At 37.8% G+C, this 25,440-nt stretch overlaps 1 protein-coding gene across 8 annotated transcripts in view; it reads right to left on the reverse strand.

Moving 5' to 3' along the window:
- The window catches only part of Invs (inversin), a 169,056-nt gene that overhangs the window by 47,804 nt on the left and 95,812 nt on the right, over positions 1-25,440 (reverse strand). For all 8 annotated transcript variants that reach the window (XR_013090362.2, XR_013090361.2, XM_076845754.2 and 5 more), the window contains 5 exons: positions 22,714-22,869; positions 22,076-22,305; positions 17,714-17,820; positions 12,999-13,211; positions 1,480-1,769 (listed from right to left, as the gene is read on the reverse strand). Coding sequence is in view for 6 of the 8 variants with exons in the window: in XM_076845754.2 (XP_076701869.2) it covers positions 1,480-1,769; positions 12,999-13,211; positions 17,714-17,820; positions 22,076-22,305; positions 22,714-22,869 (996 nt within the window). In the remaining 2 variants the exon portion in view is untranslated. The remainder of the gene's footprint in view (positions 1-1,479; positions 1,770-12,998; positions 13,212-17,713; positions 17,821-22,075; positions 22,306-22,713; positions 22,870-25,440) is intronic.

Below are 25,440 nucleotides of genomic sequence, written 5' to 3' on the forward strand. Positions count from 1 at the left end.
TTTTCCCAGAGAAATCTGAGCCACTCAAATTAGAGAGAAGTTTGTTTGAAAAATAATTATGGATATCATTTTTTGGAACATGGAAACTTAAAGTTTTTGAGATAATAGTATCACTGAGATAAGCACCAGCTTGAAATGGTGACACAGTTCAGACAAAAAGAAGCCCCCTCTGGGGCCCAGATTTCCTAGTCAGGAAATATAAATATAAATATAAAATATAAATAATATATATATATATATTATATAATATATATATATATATATAAATATATATATTATATATATATATATATATGTATGTACACACACAGACACACACACACACATACACACACAGACACACACAGTGATAGATTGTTTGATAGCCAAAAATTTCTTCCATACTATTATACACAAAGGTGAACTCTATTTCTCCACATCATTCAGTCTGGGATGGTCTTATACTTGCTTTTATCAATAGAATGTGGCATGCAAGCCACATCGATGTTTATAGCAGCTCAATTCACAATAGCTAAGCTGTGGAACTAACCTAGGTGCCCTTCAACAGGTGAATGGATAAAGAAAGTATGGTATATATACACAATGGAATATTACTCAGCCATAAAAAGAATGACTTGTCCAAACCCTAAATTAAGTAATCATGAGATCCCAGAGACAACAGTTTTTGCCACAAGGCGAAAACTATTTTCACAGTAACACTAAAACATTATTTGCCCTTTTCACTATGTTGGCATTTGCAGTTAGATTTCTGGAGGTTTCCCACCATGCTCTAACTTATGAGTGGCTCAATGTGCTTAAAATCCTGGAGTTCTAGGTTCAGATGAACTTTTCTGGAGACCCTCTGCTGTCTCCTGGTCCAGGGTCTGGGCTGTATGGCTGGCAAGAGAATATTGCTGGGAGGCCCCTTTGCCTGCTGGGCTCATTCTGAGGGCTGGGCTGACAGGGTAGACAAAAATCTGGTTATAGTTTATTGCTGAAGGAGTTAAGTGTACCATGTGGGACTCCACTGGAGGAGAATTCTTGTAAGCTTGTGTCTAGTTTCCTCTGGACTTTATGATTGACATAACAAGTATGACATCATCAGATCCCCAAGCAATGATACTTAAAAGTGGGGAAAGTAAAGGTACCTAAATGGAAGTGAGATTTACCCATTTTGCTCAGAGGAAAATGTTGAGGTACAAGTCACATATATACCTTGTAATACACAGAGTCACCACTATGAGAACTGTGGAAAAGGAAAACACTCAACAACATTATAAACCAAATAAAATGGAATCCTAAAAAATGTTCTAGAAACCCACAGGGAGGGAAGAAAAGAGAAACAGAGGTCTGAGAACCATAGGAAACAAACAGAAAAACAAACCACAAAATGGCAGACTTAAGTGCTAAAAATTATAATAAATGTAAATGGTTTAAATGTGCCAATCAAAAGAGCCCATGATCCATGGGTTGGCATTAGATAACAGTCTACACACATACCGTTTGGCTTTCTGGAGTCTGTTTCCTGAAGGTCTGAGGAAATATGCAGCTCCTTCTGAGAGGCTTTGCCCGGAGTCCCACCTGGAGACCCTCTGCTGTCTCTGAGCTCAGGGCCTTGGGCTATGTGGCTGGCAGGAGGCTGTTTGCTGGGTGCCCTGCTCTTCCTGCTGGTCTCATTCTGCAGAATGGGGCTGGGCAGACAGGGAAGGGCTTGTGGTCTGCAGGAATCTGGGCTCAGCTGTCCTTTCTGTTGTTCTGCCTCTTTTCGCTTGTTCTCTTCCTCCCGCTTTCTGGAAGAAAAGTCAAAGAGGAAGAAGAAGAGTTTAAAAGACTATCATCTGCTGAGTGGTCCCTACATGGGACTGAAATTTTAAGAGGAGCTCTCACAGCATAGGTTTGGAAATTCACATTTTCCAGGAGCAGTCTTCACCTACAATAAAACCCCTCTCTTTTTACACCATACCTTATAACTCAGAGGGTGACTACACCAGACCTCATAACTCAAAAGGGTGACACAGTCCAAAAGAATCTTGCAGATTAATTTTGCACTGTTGAGACAGAAGACAGATGATCAGGCTATTTTACTGTGTGAGACAACACATCACCAAGGGTATGTGTGTCTCACAGGCGCACGTGTGTGTGTGTGTGTGTGTGTGTGTGTGTGTGTGTATGTGTGTGAGAGAGAGAGAGAGAGAGAGAGAGAGGAGTATCTTGGAGCTACCTGAAACTCTACCCCTTTTCCTCCTGTTCCAGAAAGCATAGCAGAATGTTGAGAGCCATAGCTGAGTCAGATGATGCCTGGCATATTGCCAGAGGGAATGGTTGAAAGGTGACTGCCAGTGAACCATTGAGATGATGATTTGAGTTAAGCTGTATATAATTGCTGTGATGCTAGATTGATTGAGTTGTATATGGACCCTGCTCCGGGAATAGGGCGGCTCTGGGAATCTGCCTGGGCAACCGCTACTTTGGAGTTCCCAGTGGAGTTCTCCCGGGGTTCGGGAGATTGGGGGCGGAGCCCGGTGGGAGGAGTGTGTTCCATAGTAGTGTGTATGCAGTGCCAGTGAGAGTGGGGGAATAAAGAGTTGCTGTTGAACCTACAAGGCTTTGTGGCAGCTCGGTTATTTGTGCCCAGCCAGACTGCGACAGCAGAATGTAGCTGAATGACAGGGATAGCCTCAAATCTGTTCTACTTACTGAAAAAAGACCCTTAACAAATCTTAATATATAAAAAATTCACTTGCAAAGCATCTCCCAACTGATAAAAACCCACCTAAGTATGAAGTACTACTACTGAGATCTAGCTAAGGACTCAAACCCACTCCCTCTGCAGATGAGGACCAGAAGTTAGGATAATTTTCAAAAGACATAGGCAAGTAGCTAATGATTAAGCTGCAACCCTTGAGTAGCAACAACTAGAAGAGGGCTGGGCAGGAGAGGCCAGGTCTCAAAATAAGTAGCAGGGTGAGGCAAAGGGATTCCAGAAAGGGATAGAGTTTTAGGACAAAAGGGTTGAGCTAAGGGCAGGATTTGTTTGACCAATGTCACTAATTTGTAGGAATGGTCAAAGGAAAGATAGCAAGAAATAACAGTTATGAGTCTTGTCTCTACTGGGAACTGAAGATACAGAACAAGGATTAAAAAGTTGAAGTTCTCCCTAGAAGAACATTCTATCCAGAATTTCCAGCCAGGAAATCAGAGACCTAACCTGTTATGGAAGAAATGTTATAGCAGTGTGCCTGCACAGGAGAGGTGGTGATACATTTTATCTGGAGGAATCAAGAAGTTCTCAAAGATATTTGGAAATCTACAAGGCAGAGAGGATTTCAGCTGAAGGAGGAGTTTGGTCAGACAGGTAGCATGGAAAAACCTGCTTGGTTTTCCTACTCTAGATCTTTAATTAGTGCTTTTGACACATAGCTGGCACTCAATATATATCTGCTTCCCAGCTGAGTCACAGTTACAGCTCAGGGAGAGACGACGATTGCCTCTTGAAGGTTCCATTTAGTGTGGAATGATTGGGGTATGGTAGAAAACTCTGGGCTGGGAAGTTTTCTAGTTTTGCTTCTGCCAGTAAATACTAAATGACCTGGAATGAAACACTCTCCTGTTAGGGACCCCATTTTGCTAGGTCCAACACCTGTATGATAGCTCAGAATCCTGTTTCGATTTAGAGGTTTGTTTGGGGGCAGCTGTCTTTACAAAAGTTGGGATTTTTGAAAATGAGATGGAGAGTTGTTTTATTCTGATAGCTGGCTGGTATCAGAGCCCCTCTTAGGTGACCCTGTTGAGAGAAATACACTAATAAGCCTGGGGACAAGACTGACGGCTGGTAGAAGGGAAAACTTTTAGGGCCTAGGTGGTGACCAGCTCTGAAGCGCTAGAGAAAAGGGCTGCTCTTCATGAGACAAATGTTGGTAGCTCCTGACAGGGAGGGAGGAGTGGGAAGAACAGAGGACCAGGAAGGTGCGGGAAGAAGGAGAATATGAGAGAACTGCAGAGGCAGGGCCAGGGCAGAGGAGGAAGCCTCCCATGGTAGGGTGACCTTGGGTCTTCGCTCCCCACATTCTAATAGACTGAATCACCTGGGATCATGTTAACATTTTGATGTAGACACTGGGGAAGGACTCAATATTCTACATTTCCCACATGCACCCAGGGGAAAAGATGTTTCTGGTCCTCTGACCATGCCTTGAGCAGCGAGGCTTTAGCGAACAGGAGGGCCTAATATGAACTAATATGTACAGTGAGGGATAAGAAATGTGAGTCCCCTCAGTGACACTAACTTTTTGTAAGGTCTACCATGTGCAGCCATGCTTTCCTATGAGCAACCTGACAAGCTACAGAGCCAAGACACCAGCCATGGAAGCAAGAACTCACAAGCAGGTATAGAATCCAGACTTCTCCAGTTTGTGGAATTTGAAGCAAAACCTGTTTAGATCTCAAGGGACTGGGAAGACCTAGGTGATAGACATCTGGTTAAACTTTTTCAATTTGTTAAATTCCCCTTATGAAGGTCTTTCTTCCTATATGGAGAAACCCCTGACCTGGGGTCCAGGCCTATTTATCTGATAGTCTTCTGGAGAGTCTCACTGCAGAGAACTCGGCCAGATGGGCCTGGCTAACTCCTGCACAGCTCCGATGTTTTTATTTAACCCTGGTTTTGTTAGATCTCGGACAGCTGCTGACATTGAGAATGCTGCACTGTGCTCACCATGCTAACTGGACAGCCTGTCATCATCAGTGCCTGGGATCCATATGGATGCCAGCAGGGGACACTATATGTGATCTGTCTGGAGAAGGTGGAAGCACAGGGTGGCTGGAGTGCTGCCAACTGACCAGACAGCTCCCTCCTGGAAGGAAGAGGGAGCAGCGCTCTTCACACAGCCCAAGGACTAGAGCTGCCTTGAGAGAATGATGTTGGCCCTTTGACAGATGCAATGTCTGCTGTCCGGGTTGGCGTCTACATGGATCTCGATGATATTAAGGGAGGCTCTAAGGTGAAAAGTTACGCTTTGCTATATGAGCAGTTGTTTCTTTTAGGAAATCAAACAGCTTTCTTTCTTAATTCCAAGAAGTTGGTTCCTGGGCAAAAACTTTTACTATAGCACTTTCTGGGCCTCTGACAAAAGCAGCCACATTAAAAAAAAAAAAAAAAAAGGATGTGGTTTTTAGAGTAATGAGGATATTCAGAAAACAATGGGCTGTGCCTTCCAGAGGCTTCTTTGGAGGAGGAGGTTTACAGGGGAGGGATTTTCCATTTTAGAGATCTAAATAAGCAGAATTAGGAGAAATAATATAATCATCAAGATATATAATTAGGCCTTGTGTTAAGGTCTGTAAACAAGTCAGATTGGCACCTGTTATTTTGCCAGAGAAATGTTAAAGTCTGTAAACAAGTCTGCATGGTGCCTGGCAAAATGCCAGAGGGAGTGGTTTGTGAAGTAACAAAAGCGAGCCATTAAGTGTGGAGATTCCTTATTGGTTGACTAATGTATCTATTTTATGCTAATTAGATAAGCTGTGTAAAATGTATAAATACCATTCCTGTTCTACAATAAACGGCTTCCACTCCTGCTGTATCAATGTACACAAGTTGTTCGTCACCCCCTGGTTATTTTGCCCAGCCAGCCGGGCTGCGGCAGCCTTGTGTTCATGAATCTATTAAATGAATCTTTTTAAAAAATTGATGACATGTTTAGCATTAAAGAAAACCTTCCAGATAGCACAAATAACAATCTCTATTGTCAGTATTGAATACTTGCTCTTCTCAATATTGTCTGAGTCCAGCAAGGGTAAGACTAGTAAGCTGCTTTTGTCTAAGAGATTCAGAAAATCATGGTTTGTGTTCAAGTATATTATAAGCATGAGCCTCTAAGGACAGTTCCTGTCATAAACTTGTCAAATGGTAATTCGCTCATGATCAGTATGCAGGGACTTGGAAATCCAAATACACAAATGTATAAATGCTGGAGTATTTTGTGAGAATATGGGTGACTAAGTGTGTTTGCTGCCCTAGGTAGGGCTAATAAATGGTATACTTATAGAGATTCACAGTATTCAAACAAAAAGTCCTTCCACTTGACAGATGGGGGAACTAAGGCCTAGTGTGATGAATGACTTATGTCAGGTCTTAGACCCATTATAGGGGCAGTTACTGAAACATTTACTTATTGAATTCTTACTATCTACCAAATACTCCAAAGCACTGGAGATCCAGACTTACGACAAATAGTCCCTGCTCTAAGGAACTGACTATGAAGTGGGGGAGCCAGATCCCTACACTTCTGCAGATAGAGAGATCGAGGTGTGATGAGTGCTAAAATAGAGGTATCTTCACAGAGCTCTAGGAAGATGTGGGAGAAAGTTGCTAATTAAACTGAGAGAGAAAAGGCTCTAAATTAAGGATGTCAAAATGAGGGAGGAATGAAGTGAGAGAAGGCTATTCCAGGGAAGAGCACGAGCAAAGACCTGCCACTTGGCTCTCACTGAAGCTTTGACTCAGAAGAGATCTCGGAGACCAGTTGTTCATGTAATGTAAAAAGTTTCTTATATAACATCCTGTAGAGATGATAATTCATGTCCTGCTGGAACATTTCCAGTGAGAGGAAGCTGATGACCTCATGAGACAGAAAAGGTTTAGCTGTAACCTTTTCAGTTGCTGTTGCATGGCATCTAAGGGTCTGTCAGAGTCTCTCTCTTCATTGTCAATGAATATCAGGCATAGTAATATTTGATCTTTAACTTCCTCCCAAGGGAATAAGAAAATGGTGTGTGTCTTAGGACCTCTGACTCATAGAATGTTAGTGCTGGAAGGGACCTCAAAGATCATTTAGTCCAGTGGCTTTTATCTTTTTTGTGACTTGTGGACATCCTTTGAAACTGAGATTAAAAAAACCCCAACAACTATAAATCCTCACCACCAAAATGAATATATGCTCCTGATATACAAAATACTGGATATAGTCTTAAGGGCATTCATGGAGCCCTGAGCCCATTCCAGATAAGAAACTTCTTATTTATTTTACTGAAAAGTGAGGATCTGAAGTAGGGTGGCATGAAGTAGAACCATGGAAATAATTCCCTGTGGATCAGATGGCTTTCTGAGCACAGGAATCAGACACGTGGGTCAACCCTAAAGAGAGGTGTTGACAAACTGGAGATGTTCAGGGAAGCAGGCTGCAAAAGGATCAATTATAAAGTCAAAGGAATTCTTGAGGTAGGAGTTGGAGTATTATAGCTAACATTTCCTTTAGCTACCTGAATGTTAGTTTATGGAAAACAATTTAGACATTTCTCTTTGGCTTCAAGATGAAAGGCAGGAAGAATTTCCAGATAGAACACTCCACTAACAAAATGAGGTGTTTTGAGAGGTGCAGATTCCTTGTCACTTGACACAGAGCAACTGAAGAAAGTTCAGGATGACCAAAATCTCAAGTATGAGAGCGTGGGAAGGTACTGGTAAATAGAGAGAAATGAGACTTGGAGATATAAATGGAAATAAATTGTTGGAGGGTCTTACATAGCATCATGGCTGGTGTTTGAGAGCAATGGCCTATGTAGAGTGGTAAGACAGAAGAATAAAACCAAATGGACCTAAAAGAACATTTGAAAGGAGGAATAAACAGAATCAGTGGTGGAAGCACTAGCAAGAAAATAAGAAGGTCAGAAGAAAGACAGGTTATTGTAGGTTTCTCACAGTGAGTTTGAAGTGATAGTGACTATGGGACACAGGAACACTGAATGATCTGATGTGTTGACAAGTGACCAAGAATGGCAAGGTGGAAGTGCCCAGGAGGCAACTGATGATGTGAGTTTCAAAGGTCAGGATATGAGACAGATTAAGGGATTATCTACAGACATGAATTAATTAAAAAAAATTTTGAGACAGGGTCTTGTTGTGTTGCTCAGACTGGCGTGGAACTTCTGATCTTCCTGCGCCAGCCTCCTGAGCACATGCCACTGCACTTGACTCTAAACTGCATTTTTAGAGTGGATACATTTTCAATGGAAAACAGTACAGCATGAGCAGAGGTATAAAAAGTAACCTCCAGGTCTGACCTCAGTGTGGTGATGACATACTTAAAAGATGTGAGAGGAGTCAGAGAGAGGAGATCTGAGATTAGAGAGAGAAATAAGAACCTGGCAAAAATGCAGCTTCAAGGAAGAAGGATGATCAACATAAACATGGTCTATTTAAGAGTGCACTCCACTCTGCACTTTGGCAGGTAAATTACAGTAATGTTCATTTTGGCAACAACCTAGGTAGTGCACTGTGAGTTATAAAGTGCTTTTAAATGGATTATAGATATTTCTTAAATAGGAGTTTCTAAAATACCTGCCTTAGTAAATATGACTACGACTTTTCTCTCTTCCAATTTCTCTATCATAAATTAGGGACCACTTTACTTCAAGTTTAATAAGTTCCTTTCACATCTTCACTTGAAGGAGGGTGATTTCTACAATCCTAGCATGATTAAATGGGAAAGGTACATTGAGGTAACATGATGTGTCTGGCCCACCTTAGTCGATGTTGCAGCTGCAACATTCTGATTTTTGTTTCTTAAAGCAAAATTGAAAACAAAACTAAACATTGACTCAGATTTTAAGGAATAATTCTTGAAAAATAAAATTAAAACAAGTTAAATCAGTTAGTCTCTTCTACTGAAATATTTCACTTAGGGATCTATACTACGATGACTGTGGGAGTGATGGCTGAACTCGTAAGAAACTTGTTTATTTCTAATAACAGTACCCAACAAAGGAAACACTGAAATTGGGAAAGAATGAGTACAAAAGATTGCAGTTTTTTCATTTTGTCAATTTAAAAATATTATAACAAGTAAGCACAGCTCCCATTTAAAAGGGGCTTTTAAAAAGCAATGTTAGGTTTGGGGGCATAGTTCAGTAGTTGAGCACTTGTCTAACATATGCGAGGCCCTTTTTAGTTAGTTTTTTTGCTCCTGTGAGGAGAAGACCTTACAAGAACAATTTTAGGAGGAAAATTTTACTTAGGGACTTATAGTTTTAGAGATCTGTCTATAGATGGCCAACTCCATTCCTGAGGCGAGGCAGAACATCATGGCAGAAGAGAGAGGTGGAGGAAAGCAGCTCAAGACATGGCACCAGGAAGCAGAGAGAGACTCCATTCAAGGGACAAAATACATACCCCACCCCAAAAGCACACCCCTAATGACCTACTCCTCCACCCACACCCTACCCACCTTCAGTTGCCACTCAGCTAATTCCTATCAGGGGATTAATTCACTGATTGGGTTAAGGTTCTCATAACCCATCACTCTACCTCTGAAACTGTGAGTCCCCAAATAAGCTTTTCCTCCTCTAAAATTGTTCTTTTGGTCACAGTAACATGATAGCTGACTAAAATAATCCCTGAATTCAATTCCTAGCATGGAAAAACAAAACAAAACAAACAAAAACAGCCAAAAAAAAATCGTCCAGTAATTAACTGGAATAATAACTAAAAGGAAGTTTGGACTAGTTTCTTAAATCTCCTTGTTGTTTCAAACACCCTAGATAGGAAGTCAGGGGGTCCAACAAATTCATGTTAGGAAAATAAAAAAAAAAACAACTAAAACCACTATGCAATTTAAGCAGGCCAGTATTTTAAATCTTCTCCTCTGTATAGGAGACCCTTTCACAGACTGGTTCTTGGTTTCCACTTCTAAACTGACTCAAGAAAATGCCCATCTGCGCTCAGTTCCAGGCACATGACCTCTACAGGCCAAGGAAAGGAAGAAGAGGCTGCAAATCACTAATGATGCAGAGATGGGAGTTTCTACAGAACTGGAGAGTGCCTAGAAACCAACTGGTCTAACATGTCATGTTTCACAAATGAAGAGATAGAGGCCCACAGAGAAATGCTGTGTTTGAATCAACACAAGTAAATATCAGAGGCAGGATTTGAATCCAGGTATCTTCCCTCTCTGCCAAACCCTTTTTATCCTGCTAGAAAGGGAGTTTGGGAGAAAGCGGAACACCAGGGCATCCTCTTCCCAATAATGAAGTGGAATACACATTCCTTCAGGGACATAGAAATTCAGCCACTCTGCTTTAGTAGAGTCCCACTTCATACTTAGGTAAGTATAGCTGAATTCTGAAAACAGATTCTCATACATTAAGCTGGAGTTTATGGGAACATCTATAGGAGTCAATATAGTATTATATTCACCTTATCTGCAATTTTGCTTTCCACAGTTTTAGTTACCCACTGTGAGCCCTGAGCCAAAATATTAAATCGAAAATTCTGGAAACAAACAATAAGTTTGTATATAACATGATGAAATCTCCTACTATCCTATTCTATCCTGATAGGACATAAATTATCCCTTTGTCCAACATAATCCCACTATATATGCCCATCAGTCACTTAATGGACATCTTAGTTACCAGATTAACGTTGCAGTATCACAGTGCTATTATCAAAGCAATCATTATTAATAATGATCTCAAAGTGCAAGGGTAGTAATGCTGGCAATGTGAGTTGCCAAAGAGAAGCTAGAGGGAGACTTTAATGGGAAAGATGAAGCACATTAAAATATTTTGAGCAAGAAAGAGATAACATTCACCTAATTTTCATTATGGCATGTTGTTGTAATTGTTTTATTTTATCATTATTGATTTTAATCTTTTACTAAGCCATATAAATTAAACATTAACATGGGTATATATATAGATATATAAACTGAAAAAACATAGTGTACACAGATGTTCCTTGATTATGATGGAGTTACACTCTAGAAAATCCCATGGTAAGTTTAAAATATGGTAAGTTGAAAATGTATTGAATACTCCTAGCCTACTCTGGATCATCCTAGCCCAGCCATCAGTCAACTCCCCATGGAACTGAGGGGCTGCCTGGGAGCTGGGACTCACTGCTGCTGCCCTGCATTATGAGAGAATATCATAATGCATACCACCAGTCTGGGAAAAGATCAAAGTTCAAAATTTGAAGTATAGTTTCTATTGAATGCATTATTTCTTTTGCATTATCATCTTAAGGTAAAAAAATTGTGAGTCCAAATATTGTAATTTGGGAACTGCCTACCAGGGTTTGGTGCTACCCAAGATTTTAGGCATCTACTGGGATCTTGAAATGCACTGCTCATGAATAAAGAGGACCATTGTAAAACATTCCATCCCTTGTAGATAGTGTATGCTTGCAACTCAAGACAACTGGTCACATGTGTTATCTACTTGTGGTTGTCACTTATGTACAGAGAACTCTTATAAGAAGGCTAAGAAAAAGACGACTGTGTGGAGACTTTAATATTGGATTCCCAGGTAGGTGAAGAGAGGAGAGCCTAATGAAGAGTACAAGATATGATTTCTTAGGATGCCATCTACTTCTGTAACATCAAAGTCACAGAAAATTATGTCTTTCCATCAATTTTTTCTACTAACCTGACATGATAGTTAGTATTCCAGCATTATTTAACCTCTCACTAAAATGATTTAGTCTTATTATTTTTAATGGCTATTTACTAATATTTTTAATGGTTGTTTATTATACTTCCCCCTTTGGGTGACATATGGAAGAATTCAGGAGTTGAAGGACAGGAGATTTGGAAACATTCAAGATACAATCAGAAGTTAGCTTCCAAGATCTGCCTTTCAAGCCAGGTGCAGTGGTACACACCTGAAATCCAGATACTCAGGAGGCTTAGAGAGGATTGCAAATTCAAGGTCTATCAGAGCAACTTAGTAAGATCCTGTTTTGAAAATTTAAAAATGGGGTGGGGAGGTGCTGGGGGCTGGGGATGTAGCTTGGAGGGAGATTACTCTTGGGTCCAATCCCTAGTACAAAAAAAAAAAAAAAAAAAAAAAGAAAGAAAGAAACTGCTGGTCATCTTCATTTTAAGAGGCTCTGGTATCTGTGTTTGCTAATGCAATATGCTGATGATATTTAAAATATTCCTACCTAACCTAAGTATCAAAAGAAAAGGCAAACCCAAGCAGAATCAACAGTCATTTATGTGATATGATCACAATGTGTAATAGGCACAAATGGCTATTTCATACATTTGTATCATTTTCCAAAAAATGTTAAGTCCTTGAAGTAAGGTCTTTGTTTTTAGTTACCATTTCTCCCTAGGATCTAGCCAAGGGTGGTGTATGTATAGTAAGAAGTTCATCAATATTTCTTGAGTAAAGCAGTTTACAACTGGCTCTCCATATTCACAAGTTCTGCATTTGTGCATTCAACAAACCACAGATCAAAAACATCTAGAGAAAAATTGCATCTGTGGTGAGCATATATAGGCTTTTTTCTTGTCATTATTCCTTCTTTATTTTTTTGTCTTGTCATTATTCCTTAAACAATATAGTATAACAACTATTTATTTACATTGTATTAGATATTAAAAGTAATCTGAAGATGATTTAAAGTATGAGGAGGATGTGTATAGGTCAAATGCAAATGTGAGGCCATTTTATATAAAAGTTTTGAGCATCCGTAAATTTTGGTATCAACAGGGAGTCCTGAAATCAATCCCCCATAAATATAGAATAACAACTGTGTTTAGTAGAGATTCATTAAAGAATGGGTGAGGAGAGTCAGTTATTTTACAAGGTAGTTGCATTAATCAAATCAAAACAAGACTTAGTTTAGTTTAGTAAAAGCAGATCAGATACTGGTGTAAGTTTCTTTCATAAAGGCAGGAAGGCCAAGAAGACAGCTTATTTATTTGTAGTTTATACTAGGTAGCAATCCCACCCCTAACTCCCTGCCATGGGTGCTGGTGACAATGGCTTGTTCCTGGGTTAGACCCCAGGAACAAATCTATATGGAATAGCCACCAAGTGGAGGTTAGGCCCTCATATTTCACTGCAGTCTTAGTCTGGTGAAGAGAGAGTGGTGAACAGAGAGGGAAGATGACATGGGTACAGGGACCACAAGAAAATCAAATTCTCTCCTGACTTACTCTCCTGATACCGCCCCCACCTCCTTCCACCCTTATTCTGAGCTGTGAGAACAAAATCTCCATGCTCACACTTACTTAGCTGCAGCATCTTTTCTCAGCTGCTCATGCTTCATAAGGAGATTCTTCCGGTCTCGAAAAGCTTTTCTGACCTTGTATCCTTTGTAGACAGCTTGGATTTTGAAGGCGGCAATATCTTGTATGGCTGCAATGGACAGGGCCCCATGCTCCAAAAGGAACTGGATTACTTCATGGCGCTCACCAAGCAAAGCATAATCAAGAGGTGTGTACCTGATGCAGGAGGAAGAGTAGTTTTTTGTTTGTTAACAAAATGAATTCAAGGTACTGGTAAACAGACAATATTCTCATGCAACAAAATGAATCATTCTAAGATGCAGAATATTCTCTGGGCAAAGTCACCATCTCTACTCCAAGGCTATTCCTTTTTCTTCTGAGGGATATAAAACAAAGTTGAATATGGCTGTGGGTAAGATGCTTTGTGCTACTGACCATGCCAATTCCTGAGTTTGACTCACTGGTTCACAAACTGGTGACTATTGAGAACACAGGATCATGTTCCTTCTTTCTCATGTACCAAATAATAACTCCACTCCTATCTGGTAAAATGCTGCAAATTATATTCTGTGAGATTCATAAATTTGAGCCCAAGGTTACTGATACTTAATGCTCATGAAAAGAAAAATATACCTCCAAATGGAGAGATTTAATATATGATAAAGATGGCCCTTTAAATCATTGTGGAAAAAATTAAAGTATTATATAAATAGTGTTGCTACAACCAGGTAGTGATCTGGGAAAAAAGAGATTCTAATATCACATCTTATACCAAAATAAATTAGGGATGGAGCAAAGATCCAAAAATCAAAACAAACAAACAAAACAAAACAAAGGTACCAGAAGGTACCATGGAAATTTAAAAAATACTCAAGTGGGGTCTGGAGTGTAGATCAGTGGTAGAGTGCTTATGTAAGCATGCCAGAGGCTCAGCATTTTAATGCAAAACAAAAAAATACTAATGTGGGAAATCCTTTCTTAAAAAAAAATGTGAAAATCAGAAATCATAAAAGAGTGTTAAATCTGATTACATAAAATGAACAAAATTTTAGGGCTAGGACTGTGGCTCAATGACAGAGCACTTGCCTTGCAAGTATGAGGCACTGGGTTCAATCCTCAGCACCATATACAAATAAATAAATAAATAAAAGGTAATGTGTCCATCTACAACTAAAAAAATATTTTAAAAAATAACAAAAGTTTGCAGGGCAAAAAACATTAAGCCTTCCTGTTTTAAAGAAAATGCTTACTTTATATAAATGATATGTATGTTAAAAATTCAAACAGTGAATAAAAGTACAAAGATTGAAGTAAAAGAATAATCTCTCAATGATGGTAGTGATGAATGTCATTTCTTAAACAACTTACTTGATGTTTCTAAGCCCCAGCTTTTTTTCATATATTAAACAAGTTAATATGGAGAAAATGAAACCATGAACATAAAGAGGATTGTGCTGTGCCTGACATAAAGGAAGAAGGTCTGGGAATAATAAATATTAGCTACTACTGTTAGGATCGCCAGCCCTACACTGCAGAATGGTTTGTGATACTATAGATGCTCATCATAAATATCACTTCCACAGGATCCAAACTTCTATAATGACTGCCACTGATGCCAAGTGCTCTCTGGATGACTATGACTGTAGACTGCAATCAGCAGTGTTAGGAGGAAATCATCAGCTGGTTTGTGAGGTGGAAAAAAAATGATGATTATAAGGATGCATGATTCGACTTGGAGAATTATTCAATGATTACAGAAAAAAAAAGCTCTCTTAAAAACTTACCTCACAGACACAGTAAGACATAAATGGAATAGGTTTTCAGAATAAGGGTGGTTTGATCGCTTCAGCAAGGAAATTTTTGTAAGTTCAGAATTTCTTACTGAAACCCCGAATGCTAATATTAAGGAGCTCTCATTTTAGGAAGGCTCAATATGCTACTCCTGTTCAGGGACCAGAAAGCCATAGGTTGAGGTGCCTACATAAACTTTCAAACATTATTTATAAATAGATGGCATTTTATAAATTCAGAAGAATTCTTAAAATTTTTATTATATATTCTAAAATTCTTTTCATGGAAAAAATTAGCATAGAGTAATTGAACCACATGATAGTAAAACTAAATTCACTTTAAGAGGTCATTAAGTTCAACATTTTCATTTTATAAATGAGTAAACAGACCTAGCATGGTTAATCAACTTGCTGAGGATTATGTAATCACCTTCTACAGAATGCAGACTAGAATTAAGATTACTGAACAATTCCCAGTTCAGTAATCCTTCCATAAAATCTCTATCAATTATTGAATGTCTCCCAAAGAACAAAACTCCTCCTAAAATCAATGTGTAAACAACATATGTATTTAATAAGCTTGAGAATTTTCTGTAATTATTAATATGTAGTGTTCTTCATGTGGAATATAAGCAGGATTACCAAACTCTGGTTAAGAAACATAAAGCTCAAACCATGTCTTTACTTAGGAATATGACAAAAAGAAATAATGTGCAGCATAATCCCCCTAAAGAATGTTGGAGTGGGACTCAGGGGACTTTTGTGACCCTGGGAATTCTCCTAACTTCTCCGAGCTTCTATTTCTTCATTTATAAAAGGGGAGGAAAGGAGGAGAAAAGAACTAGATTTCTTGGGCTGCTTCTGGACTGAAAACTACATATTAAATATTATTATTATGAAAAAACAATTTTATTATGAGAAATCTCAAGCACAAAAAATAGAATAGCATAATAATCCTCTGTGTACTCAATACTGCAAATTAACAATCAGAATGACTTTTTGTTATGTTTGCTTCTTCCAACCTCTTCTTTTTCATTTTGTTGAAGTGTTTCAAAGCAAATCTTGGAACTCCTATCATTTTCATCTTCATCCCTAGTTCAATTTAGAACCATTCAAGTACTGTGAATATTCCCATCAATGTTATATTGTGACTGTCAGGTACTTATTGACTGAAAGCCAACAGAAGTTGGTAAAAATTATTTCTATACAATGTACATCAACTGGTTAGTGTCAATGCATGAGAAGTAAAAATTAGTACCACATTGATGGTAACCAGCCAAGAAACAATGTAGATAAAGACAAGAGATACGACACAATTGGACCTGCCATATGGGAATGGTCTGATGGGATCAGTGGAATGCCTAAACCAGAATGTCAATAAATATAAAAGGCAGTGCCAACTTCTGACACTTGTACATCAAGGTGCATTACTAATGAAACATTAAACGAGACTGGGGTATGGCCACTGTCTCTTTTTATTTACAGATTGGCAAGTATAGTTAGGAAGATTTTTCCTTTGGTTTTCTAGTCTGCAATTAACGTATGTTTATTCCAAGGGGCAGTAAGCACTTTAACTCATGCAGTGACTTAGGTTTGAAATTCAAAGTTTAGTATATAAATAGGAAATGAATTACAAAAAACATGTATTTTCCATTATTTCTTTAAAAAATAGCATCTAGACAGTGTATATTGTAAGAATAAGTTCTTCATAGACACAAATCGTCACTAACTCTTAGATTCTTTATTTTTCCTTTCTGTTTGTTTTAGAACTTCAATGGGAGACATCTTCAGTTCTCTGAGGAAAGGCTCTGAAATAATTGCAAAGGGGTTGATTCAAGAAAGGAGAAATGTGCCTCTGCTGAGATAGTTGATTTAAAGAAGCCCTTCCTTTTCTAGAAGGTTTTCCACCTGCTAACAGCAAGCAAGAACTAGTGGTGGCTAACAGATGGGGCCATTCTAGTTAGAGCATCCATGAACAGTGACAACTAATGTGTTGACTCGGGCCAAACAGGGCCTCTGATATGGAGGTCTGATCACAAATTGAGTGGTTACCTGAAAATTACTAGAATTCCCCTGAGACCACCAAGAGTCTCTCCTGCTTAGACTTCATATTGTGTCTTGTTCTTTTTATGGGTTGGGTCCCTGCATAACAATCACAGCATAACTCTGAGAACCTTATGTTAACAATTCAAGAAAGTTGTATCTAGAATAGATGCTGACCTTTCATTTGAGTTCCTCCATATGTTTTTTTTTCTTTTTCCTTTTCTTTCTTTCTTTTTTTTTTTTTTTTTGGTACAGGGGATTGAATCCAGGGGCATTTAACCACTGAGCCACATCCCCAGTCCTTTAAAAAAAGAGACAGGGTCTCTTCAAGTTGCTTAGGACCTTGCTAAGTTCTGAGGCTGGCTTTGAACTCATATGATTCTCCTTCCTCAGCCTACTGATCTGCTGGGATATCGAGTGTGTGCCACCACACCCAGCTCTTCATGTTTTCATGCTAGTGATGGCACCTTTTTGTCTACTAACTGATAATGTGTCTCCATCAAGAGAAACATCTTGAATATGTAACATATTCCACTAGCCTCACTGAATTCTTGGTCTTGGTCAGTCAGGATTTCACTGACTTCACGCTAGCTACCAGCCAGAAGGAGCTCTAAGTCTCCTCATCTGCAAAATGTGAACCTGAAGTAGGTAATATCATATCTAAAGTCCTGAATACCTATGATACTCTATGATTCTAAATAATATTGCATGGAACTTTTACTCCTTTTTCTGGTTCAGTATTTCTTAGTGTAGTGTTTCCTTATGATTCTACTTAGTTTTGAACTTGAGATATCTAAACTTGAGATTTTTTTTTTAAATCTGGCAAAAAGGATGTGGGATGAGCAAGAGCATATTCTCTCTCTTTTTTTCTTATCCACAGCTTACCTCTCTTCATTGTTTTCCATCTGATTAGGGAAAGCAGCAAAGTCTAGTAATAATTTAATGGCATCAAGGTATCCATTGTTACAGGACCAGTGCAAAGCTGTTCTTCCCTATAAGCATGAACAAAAATCAAGTGTACCTGGAGTAAATATTTTTGGACATGTGACTATTTATGCTAATTAAAAATATAAATAATCCTCCCCTTAAACTTTTCAATTATAAAAAAGGATACTATTATGTACACAGTGGAGAAAACAGACAGCTCTTAACTAAGGGATCATAGCTAACACTATGTGAAAGGGTACCATATGCCATTGGAGGTGATATCTGAGAAGGATTCAATATCACTTATATAATATTCCAACCAAAAATGTAAAACCTGCATCTAATTATGAAGAACCATAAGACAAACCCAAACTTAGTCAATTCAACAAATTAAACATCCTGTATCCACCCCTCCCCACCCCAGTATTGTGGCTTACAACCCTGCAGCACTTTTGAGTTATATTCCCAGTCATTTTTATTTTTTTTTTATTTTGAGACAGGATCTTGCTAAGTTGCCAAGGCTTGCCTTGAAATTGTGATCCTTTTGCTTCAGCCTTTGGAGTAGGTGGGAACAGATGCATGCGCCATTATAACTGGCCTGGTGGCCTATATACTTAAAAAACCTCAATGTCATGAAAGATAAAGCCATGAAGTATTGCAGGATATTTCACAGTGTTAATGGACGTAAAGAGAAAAATGTCCCAACCCTAAATTTTTACATCCAATAACAGAGTTTCTAAATATCTAGGGAAAAAATCTCACAAAATTAAAGGGGACATAGTCAAATCTATTATCACAGTGGGAGATTTTAGTGTTTTTAAAATAACAGTTGATAGGAAAAAAAGACAAAAGAGCACTAAAGACATAGAAGACACAAATAATGCAATTTAAAGATATGTTCTAAGTGACCCTGCAGTTAAAAATGAAAGAATTAGCATTCTTTTCAAGAGTACACAGAATTTTATCAAAATCAGTCATACACTGGACCATAAAGAAAGACTATAAAGAATAATGTGCTCTCCTGCAAAATGTCCATATCCTAATCCCTGGAATCCTGTTATGTTACGTGGAAAGCAGGGAATTAAGGTTACTAATCATCTGATTCTGAGGTGAGGAGATTATCCTGGATTATCTGGGTAGGCCTCATGTATTCATGAGGATCCCTCTAAGGGAAAGAGGGGGCAGGAGAGTGTCAGAGTGATACAGTGTAATAAAGTCCCAACTAGCCATTGTTGGCTCTGAAGATGGCAGAATGGGGTTATGACCCATGGTGAGTGAACAGCCTCTGGAAACTGGAAAAATTAAGAAAAAGAATTCTCCCCTAGAGCCTCCAAAAGAAATACAGTCCTGTTAAATCTTGAAGTTTTAGTCTAGTGAGACTAATTTTGACTCCTGATATCCCAAACAGTAAGATAATAAATTTATGTTTTTTTGTTTGTGATTAATTTGTCACAAGAGCACAGGAAACTAATCCAATCAATTAGAGAGAGAGAGAGAGAGAGAGAGAGAGAGAGAGAGAGAGAGAGGGAAAACGCTAAGTGCCTGGAAATTAAACAATATAGTTCTAAGTAATCTATAGTTCAAAGAATAAATCAAATTAGAAAGTTGAAAATATTTTACCTAAATGACAGTGAAGGTACACAACTTAATCAAAATAAAGCTAAAGCAGAGCTTAGGAGAATCAAATATATATATAAAATCATCAATTTAAAAAAGTATTTATTTTTTAGTTATAGGTGGACACATGTCTTTATTTTGATTTATGTGGTGCTGAAAATCAAACCCAGTGCCTCAAGCATGCTAGGCGAGTACTCTGCCTCTGAGCCACAACCTCAGCCTGATGATTTAATCTTTTATCAAAAGAATCTAAGGGGAAAAAAGAATAGTGTATCAAACCTGAGGAAAGTGGATGGCAGGAAAAATAAAGATGAGAGTAAACAATTATCAAAATAGTAAGCAACTTCAAAATGTATAAAGTCAACAAAGGCAGAAGTAAGTCCTTTGAAGATCAGAATAAGCCACATGAAAAGTTAAAAAAGAGAGAAAATACATGTTACCAATATATAAAATTAAGATGAGGAAGTCACTACAGGTCTTACATAAAAATGGTAAGTGCAGATATAGCTAACTTTATGCAAATACATTTGACATATTTCTAATATATTATCTCTTACTAAACTGAAAGAAAATTAAAATGATTAGAAAAACTGATTAGAAAACTTATTAATGGAACTAAATTAACAATATTTGTACAAAGAAACCCCCAAACCAGAAGACTTCAATAATAAATTTTTCCAAATAGTTAAGGAAGAAGTAACATCACTCTTATATAAATTTGTTATGAGAATAAAAGAGGGACTATTTCTTGACTCTTTTTATAAGGTCATTGTTAACTTGCTACCAAAATCTTACAAACGCAACATAAGAAAGGAAAATTATAGGCCAAACTTTCCATGAATATATATGCAAAAATCTTAAAATATTAACAAACATAATACATCTTTATATATAAAAGTGCGTAATACATTATAAGTGGGGCTTACTCTAGAAAGGTAAGAGTGGTTTAACAGCTCACAAAGGCAATCAATATAATTCACCATATTCACAAAAAAGAGGAGAAAAATAATATGACTTTTGTTGATAGATGCATAAATTTTATTTGACAAAAACTATGGTATTTAAAAACTCTTAGCAACTAGAAATATAATTTCATTAAATGGTGAAATATTGAAAGCTTGATCTTTAAGAAGAATTATGAGTTAAGGATGCCAACTGTCACCAATTCTATTCAACATTGTATTGAAGATTCTAGCTAGTTCAACAAAATAAAACAAAGAAATGAAAAGTTTGGAAATAAAGAAAAATGATATTATTTACAGGCAGCAAGATTATTTATGTAGATAATCCAAACTATATATAAAAATTAATGGAACTGGAAAGGAGCTTTGTACGCTACTTATAGGAGAAATAGGTAACTTGGTAAAATATAAAAGGTATGACAAATTATAAAAGATGCATTCCTAAGAATATAAAGACAAGGTCTATATTTTACATGTTTTTCATTATGATAATTTTACAAATAGTAACAATCTTGATTAAAAACTTGCTTAATGAGTTAGTAGAGAATCTGTTTTCTGACTTGGAAAACATAGTTTATGCTAATATTTTTAAAGAATTAAAATAAACTAGTACCCTTCCCCCCCAAAAAGTTAATACCAGCTAAAATGAGAAAAACTAATATATTACTACACAGCTGGGTGGAGTATAGATTGACCAATGCCTTTCAAATATTAGGTTGGCCTTATGTATTATAACTGAAGCATATTAATATATCATTTGTTGTCAGGTGCAGTGGTGCACACCTGTAATCCCAGCAACTTGGGAGGCTGAGGCACACGGATTTGAAGTTTGAGGTCAGCCTCAGCAACTTATCAAGACCCTGCCTCAAAATAAAAATAAAAAGGGCTGGGAATGTAGTTCAGTGCTAAAGTGCATCGGTTCAATCCCCAGTACCCTGCCTCCCCCCCGCCCCGGCCCCGTAAAAGCACACACACACACACACACACACACACACACACACACACATTTACATATATGTATATAATATATGCACCATTTTTTTGCTTTGATTCAATATTCTCACTTAAGGGGAATTATTTTAGGAGAGTAACTCAAAAGGAAAAAGTTAAGTGCACAAAGATGATTCCTGCAATATCATCTACAATAATGGAAAAGTGTCAAGCAACAGGAGGTTCTTTATTTAATTATAAAATTTGGTTTAAAGGCATAACTTGAATCCTGACTCTCCCATTCCCAAAGGTTGTCATTTTAGGGTCATGATTGAAACTACATGAGTTTCAATTTCCTTACCTGCAAAATGGTAGTAATAATAGTAAGTACTTTATAGGGTTATTGTGAGGATAGAACCATCTATTATATTTAAAGCTCTTAGAATTTTGGAATCTTAAGAATTCATGATCATGAAAAAGATTATGTATCAAATGACAAAACACTGATGATCATTTTAAGTGAACAAAATATGGGTCATAGTCATATAATATATACTTATATACATATACATACATACATATGACATATATATATCTTTTATAGAAGCTATAGAATGACTCCCAGTCTATTTAATGACTATGTTAGATATAGGTAAGGACTGGTCGAGAACATGGAAAAATAAAAATCATAATTGTATGGATTTGTGGGTGATCTCTTCTTTGGTAATTTGTTTTATTTAAGTTTACAACAAAGAAGAAACATTATAAACACTTTGTAGCAAACAATATAGAAAAGACCAAGGAGTTCTACCTCTTTGTCTTGAATGTTAGGGTCTGCGTTATTTTCCATGAGCACAGCCATGCAATTGATATATCCCCCATATGCAGCACACTGCAAAGGGGTTCGTCCTGCATAATCTTGCACATTTGGATTGATCTTATTTTCTATTAGAATCTGGCAAACATCAGCATTTCCTCCCAGTGCTGCCCAATGTAGAAGAGAATGTCCATCTTGGTCAACTAGATCTACCCTTGCTCCACCTGGGAAAGCAAAAATATATTGAAAATGTGTAATGGAGATAGCATTTATCAAAAAGAATAGAAGTTAAAAAACAACAGTCCCATCAACACTTTACTCTCATTGAAATGCTTCCACATGCGTAAGTCTACTTCAGAGTTTTACAACCAGCCTGTAAATTGGTCAGGGTAGGAATCACTCCCTTTTACATCAAAGGAAACTGAAGACTAGGCAGGTGAAGTGACTTTTCCAAAACCAAACAACTGTCAACAGGTGGAGCTGGGAGCAGAACTGGAGTTTCCTGTTACCAATTTGGCTGTTCTTCCCTTCACCTTTTAACCTGGGTGGCTCTTTGCTGTGTAAAGCTTTATTTCCAACCAAGCATGCAAGAACTTTGTGAGTGACTTAATAAGACTACTTGATTAACTAACCTTTAATAAGTGTCTGAATCACGTCTTTGTGTCCCATCTCACAGGCTCGGAAAAGTGGAGTATGTTTCATGACATCAGTAGCATCTACTTGAGCATCATTTTCCAATAATAACTTCACGGTGCTGACGTGGCCAGAAAGGGCAGCAGCATGTAAAGCTAAAAAGGAAGTAAAAGAAAGTGACAAACTCTTTAACAACTTTACCTTTTTATTAGTCTTAACTATGAATCTTTTCCTCTTCTGATTTCTCCATTGTTTTGGCTAAATGCAATCCAAATTGTAAAGATTCTCTAGTTTATTTTTCACTTTTGTAGGTTTCCCACTTCCTTCCTATTCATTTGTATTAGTCATACCTCCCCCCACCCCAACACTTCTTCTATCTTTCTTAACTCATTGTTTTCTTCCTTTCCATCCTGTTGGTCTGAAAATGGCACTCTCTTCTCAGTTACTAGTTTATTTAATCTTTCCTCTTTTAGAGATCAAGAGAACAAAAAATGACAAGGAGAAAAGATTTAAATAACACAGACAATTCTGCCCATCAACCACTCGATAAGCACATGTCCCTAAGGGGCCACGTGACATGTCCATAACTAGACCATGTCAATCTCCTGTTCCTTCACCTGGCTACATGTGCCACTCCTTTGGTTGGTCTGTGCTCTGAAAGCACACACTACTTGTTACACTGTACATTTTTCATACTACATGGCTCCAAATATAAGCCAGCGACTTTCTCAGGGTTCAATTTAAGCAACATCAATCCTTTTGAACAATGGAGAAAAAACTGAGAGGTGAAATGTGGTCTCCTCTCTGGTGCCTTTTAAGGGGTTTTAAAGAGTAATTCTGACTACCTGTGTTTAATAGTATGCTAATGCTGATCCCTTCCTGTGTTACTCAACCATAGTGTTTGACTTAATCAGTCACTCTAGGTTTGAATTAGCCATACTCACAGTTTAGAGGCTTGTGGAAGTTCTTTTTAAGTATGATGGCTCTATAATGCTTAGAATAATGTCTATTTCATACATAGTGATCCATAAGCAAACCTGGGATGCCTGCAAAAGTGTGGACTTTCGGGCTGGGATTGTGGCTCAGAGGTAGAATGCTCTCCTAGCATGCGTGAGGCACTGGGTTTGATCCTCAGCACCACATAAATATAAAATAAAGACATTGTGTCCACCTATAAATAAAAATATAAAAAAAGTGTGGACTTTTGGGCTGGGTACTACTGGAATGCTGGGAATAAAATAGACAAAGTTATAGTCTAGAAGAGGAGCAAAGCAAAGCAAATATAAAACACTTTAAAATCCTATCAATAAATTGTTATACAGTGATGAACAGAATAAGAAATGTATGTAATAAAAGGTATTTTTAAATAGAGAGTGACTGGGAGACTGTGTGTGTGTGCGTGGGGAGATATTGGGGATTAAACCCACTGGCACTTAACCACCAAGCCATATCCTCAGGCCTTTTTATTTTTATTTTTTATTTTGAGACAGGGTATCACTAAGTTGCATAGGGCCTTGCTAAGTTGCTGATCAAAAGTTTGAACTTGTGATCCTCCTGCCTCAGCCTCCCGAGTCTCTGAGATTACAGGCGTGTACCATTGTGCCCAGCTTGGAAGACTACTTTTGACTGATAGTTAGGAGGTCCTTGCAGAAGAGCTGACATTTAAATTGAGACCTGAAACATAAAAAGAGAGAATATTTTGGGCAAAGGGAACAGTTGGTACAGGATAGGAATGACTTTGTGTGTTGAAGGAAGGCAAGAGTAGCTGCAGCACAGTAAGTGAGAGTGAGATAATGAGAAAGGTAGAAAAGACCAGATTGTAAATGGTCGTACATATCAGACTGTTGGGAGACGCCAAAGGGCATGAAGTAAGGGGGGTGATTATATCCAAATTATACTCTAAATGGTTCATCTCACTGTTATAAGAAGAATGCATTATAGCAGATTAAAATACAGGCAGAGAGCCAGTTATTTTGTAGTAGATTGAGCAAAAAATGTTGGGGACTTGAATGAGGGTGGTAGAAAGGGAGATGGAGAAAAACAGAGAAAGAATTAGAATATGTTTTGGAGGTGGAAACATAGGATTTGAAATAGGATCTCTGTCCAAATAGCATGGTATCTGCTTTTAAACAAATACCTCTAGTAAGTCTTACACATTCCTGAGTTTGGGAACTACTGACCTAAATGGCTGCATGTTAGTTTGATCTAGATGAAATTCAGATAGAAAAGAGTGACTTCAGATATCTGAAGGCCTATCATGCGTGGAGAGCACAAAGGGATCAGTCAGTTGTTAAACTGGGCTCAGTATGAGGAAGAGCATTCTAACAGAGTCAGGTTACCATGGAAGTTGTAGGTGTGCTGTGCAGAAGACGGTCAACCAGAGGCTGAGAGACCACTGGTGAGAATGTTATGAGGCAGATAAAAGCATGGCATAATATCTGTGATAGTTCAGGGATTTTTCACATTTTAAAAAATTTATTATTAATTTTATTTGTTCTAATTAGTTATACATGACAGCAGAATGCATTTTGATGCATCAAAAATAAATGGAGTATAACTTCTCCTTCTTCTGGTTATACATAATGTAGAATCAGCCCGGTTGTGTAATCATATATGTACATAGAGTAATAATGTCTAATTCATTGTATTTTTCACATTTCAAGAGCAGAAGAACCATCTCACCACCAAATGAGTTTTATAAAACACTCCACACATGAACCAGAAGT

The sequence above is a fragment of the Callospermophilus lateralis genome, chromosome 2 (genome assembly GCF_048772815.1).
Source record: "Callospermophilus lateralis isolate mCalLat2 chromosome 2, mCalLat2.hap1, whole genome shotgun sequence".
In the NCBI taxonomy this organism is placed as follows: domain Eukaryota; kingdom Metazoa; phylum Chordata; class Mammalia; order Rodentia; family Sciuridae; genus Callospermophilus; species Callospermophilus lateralis.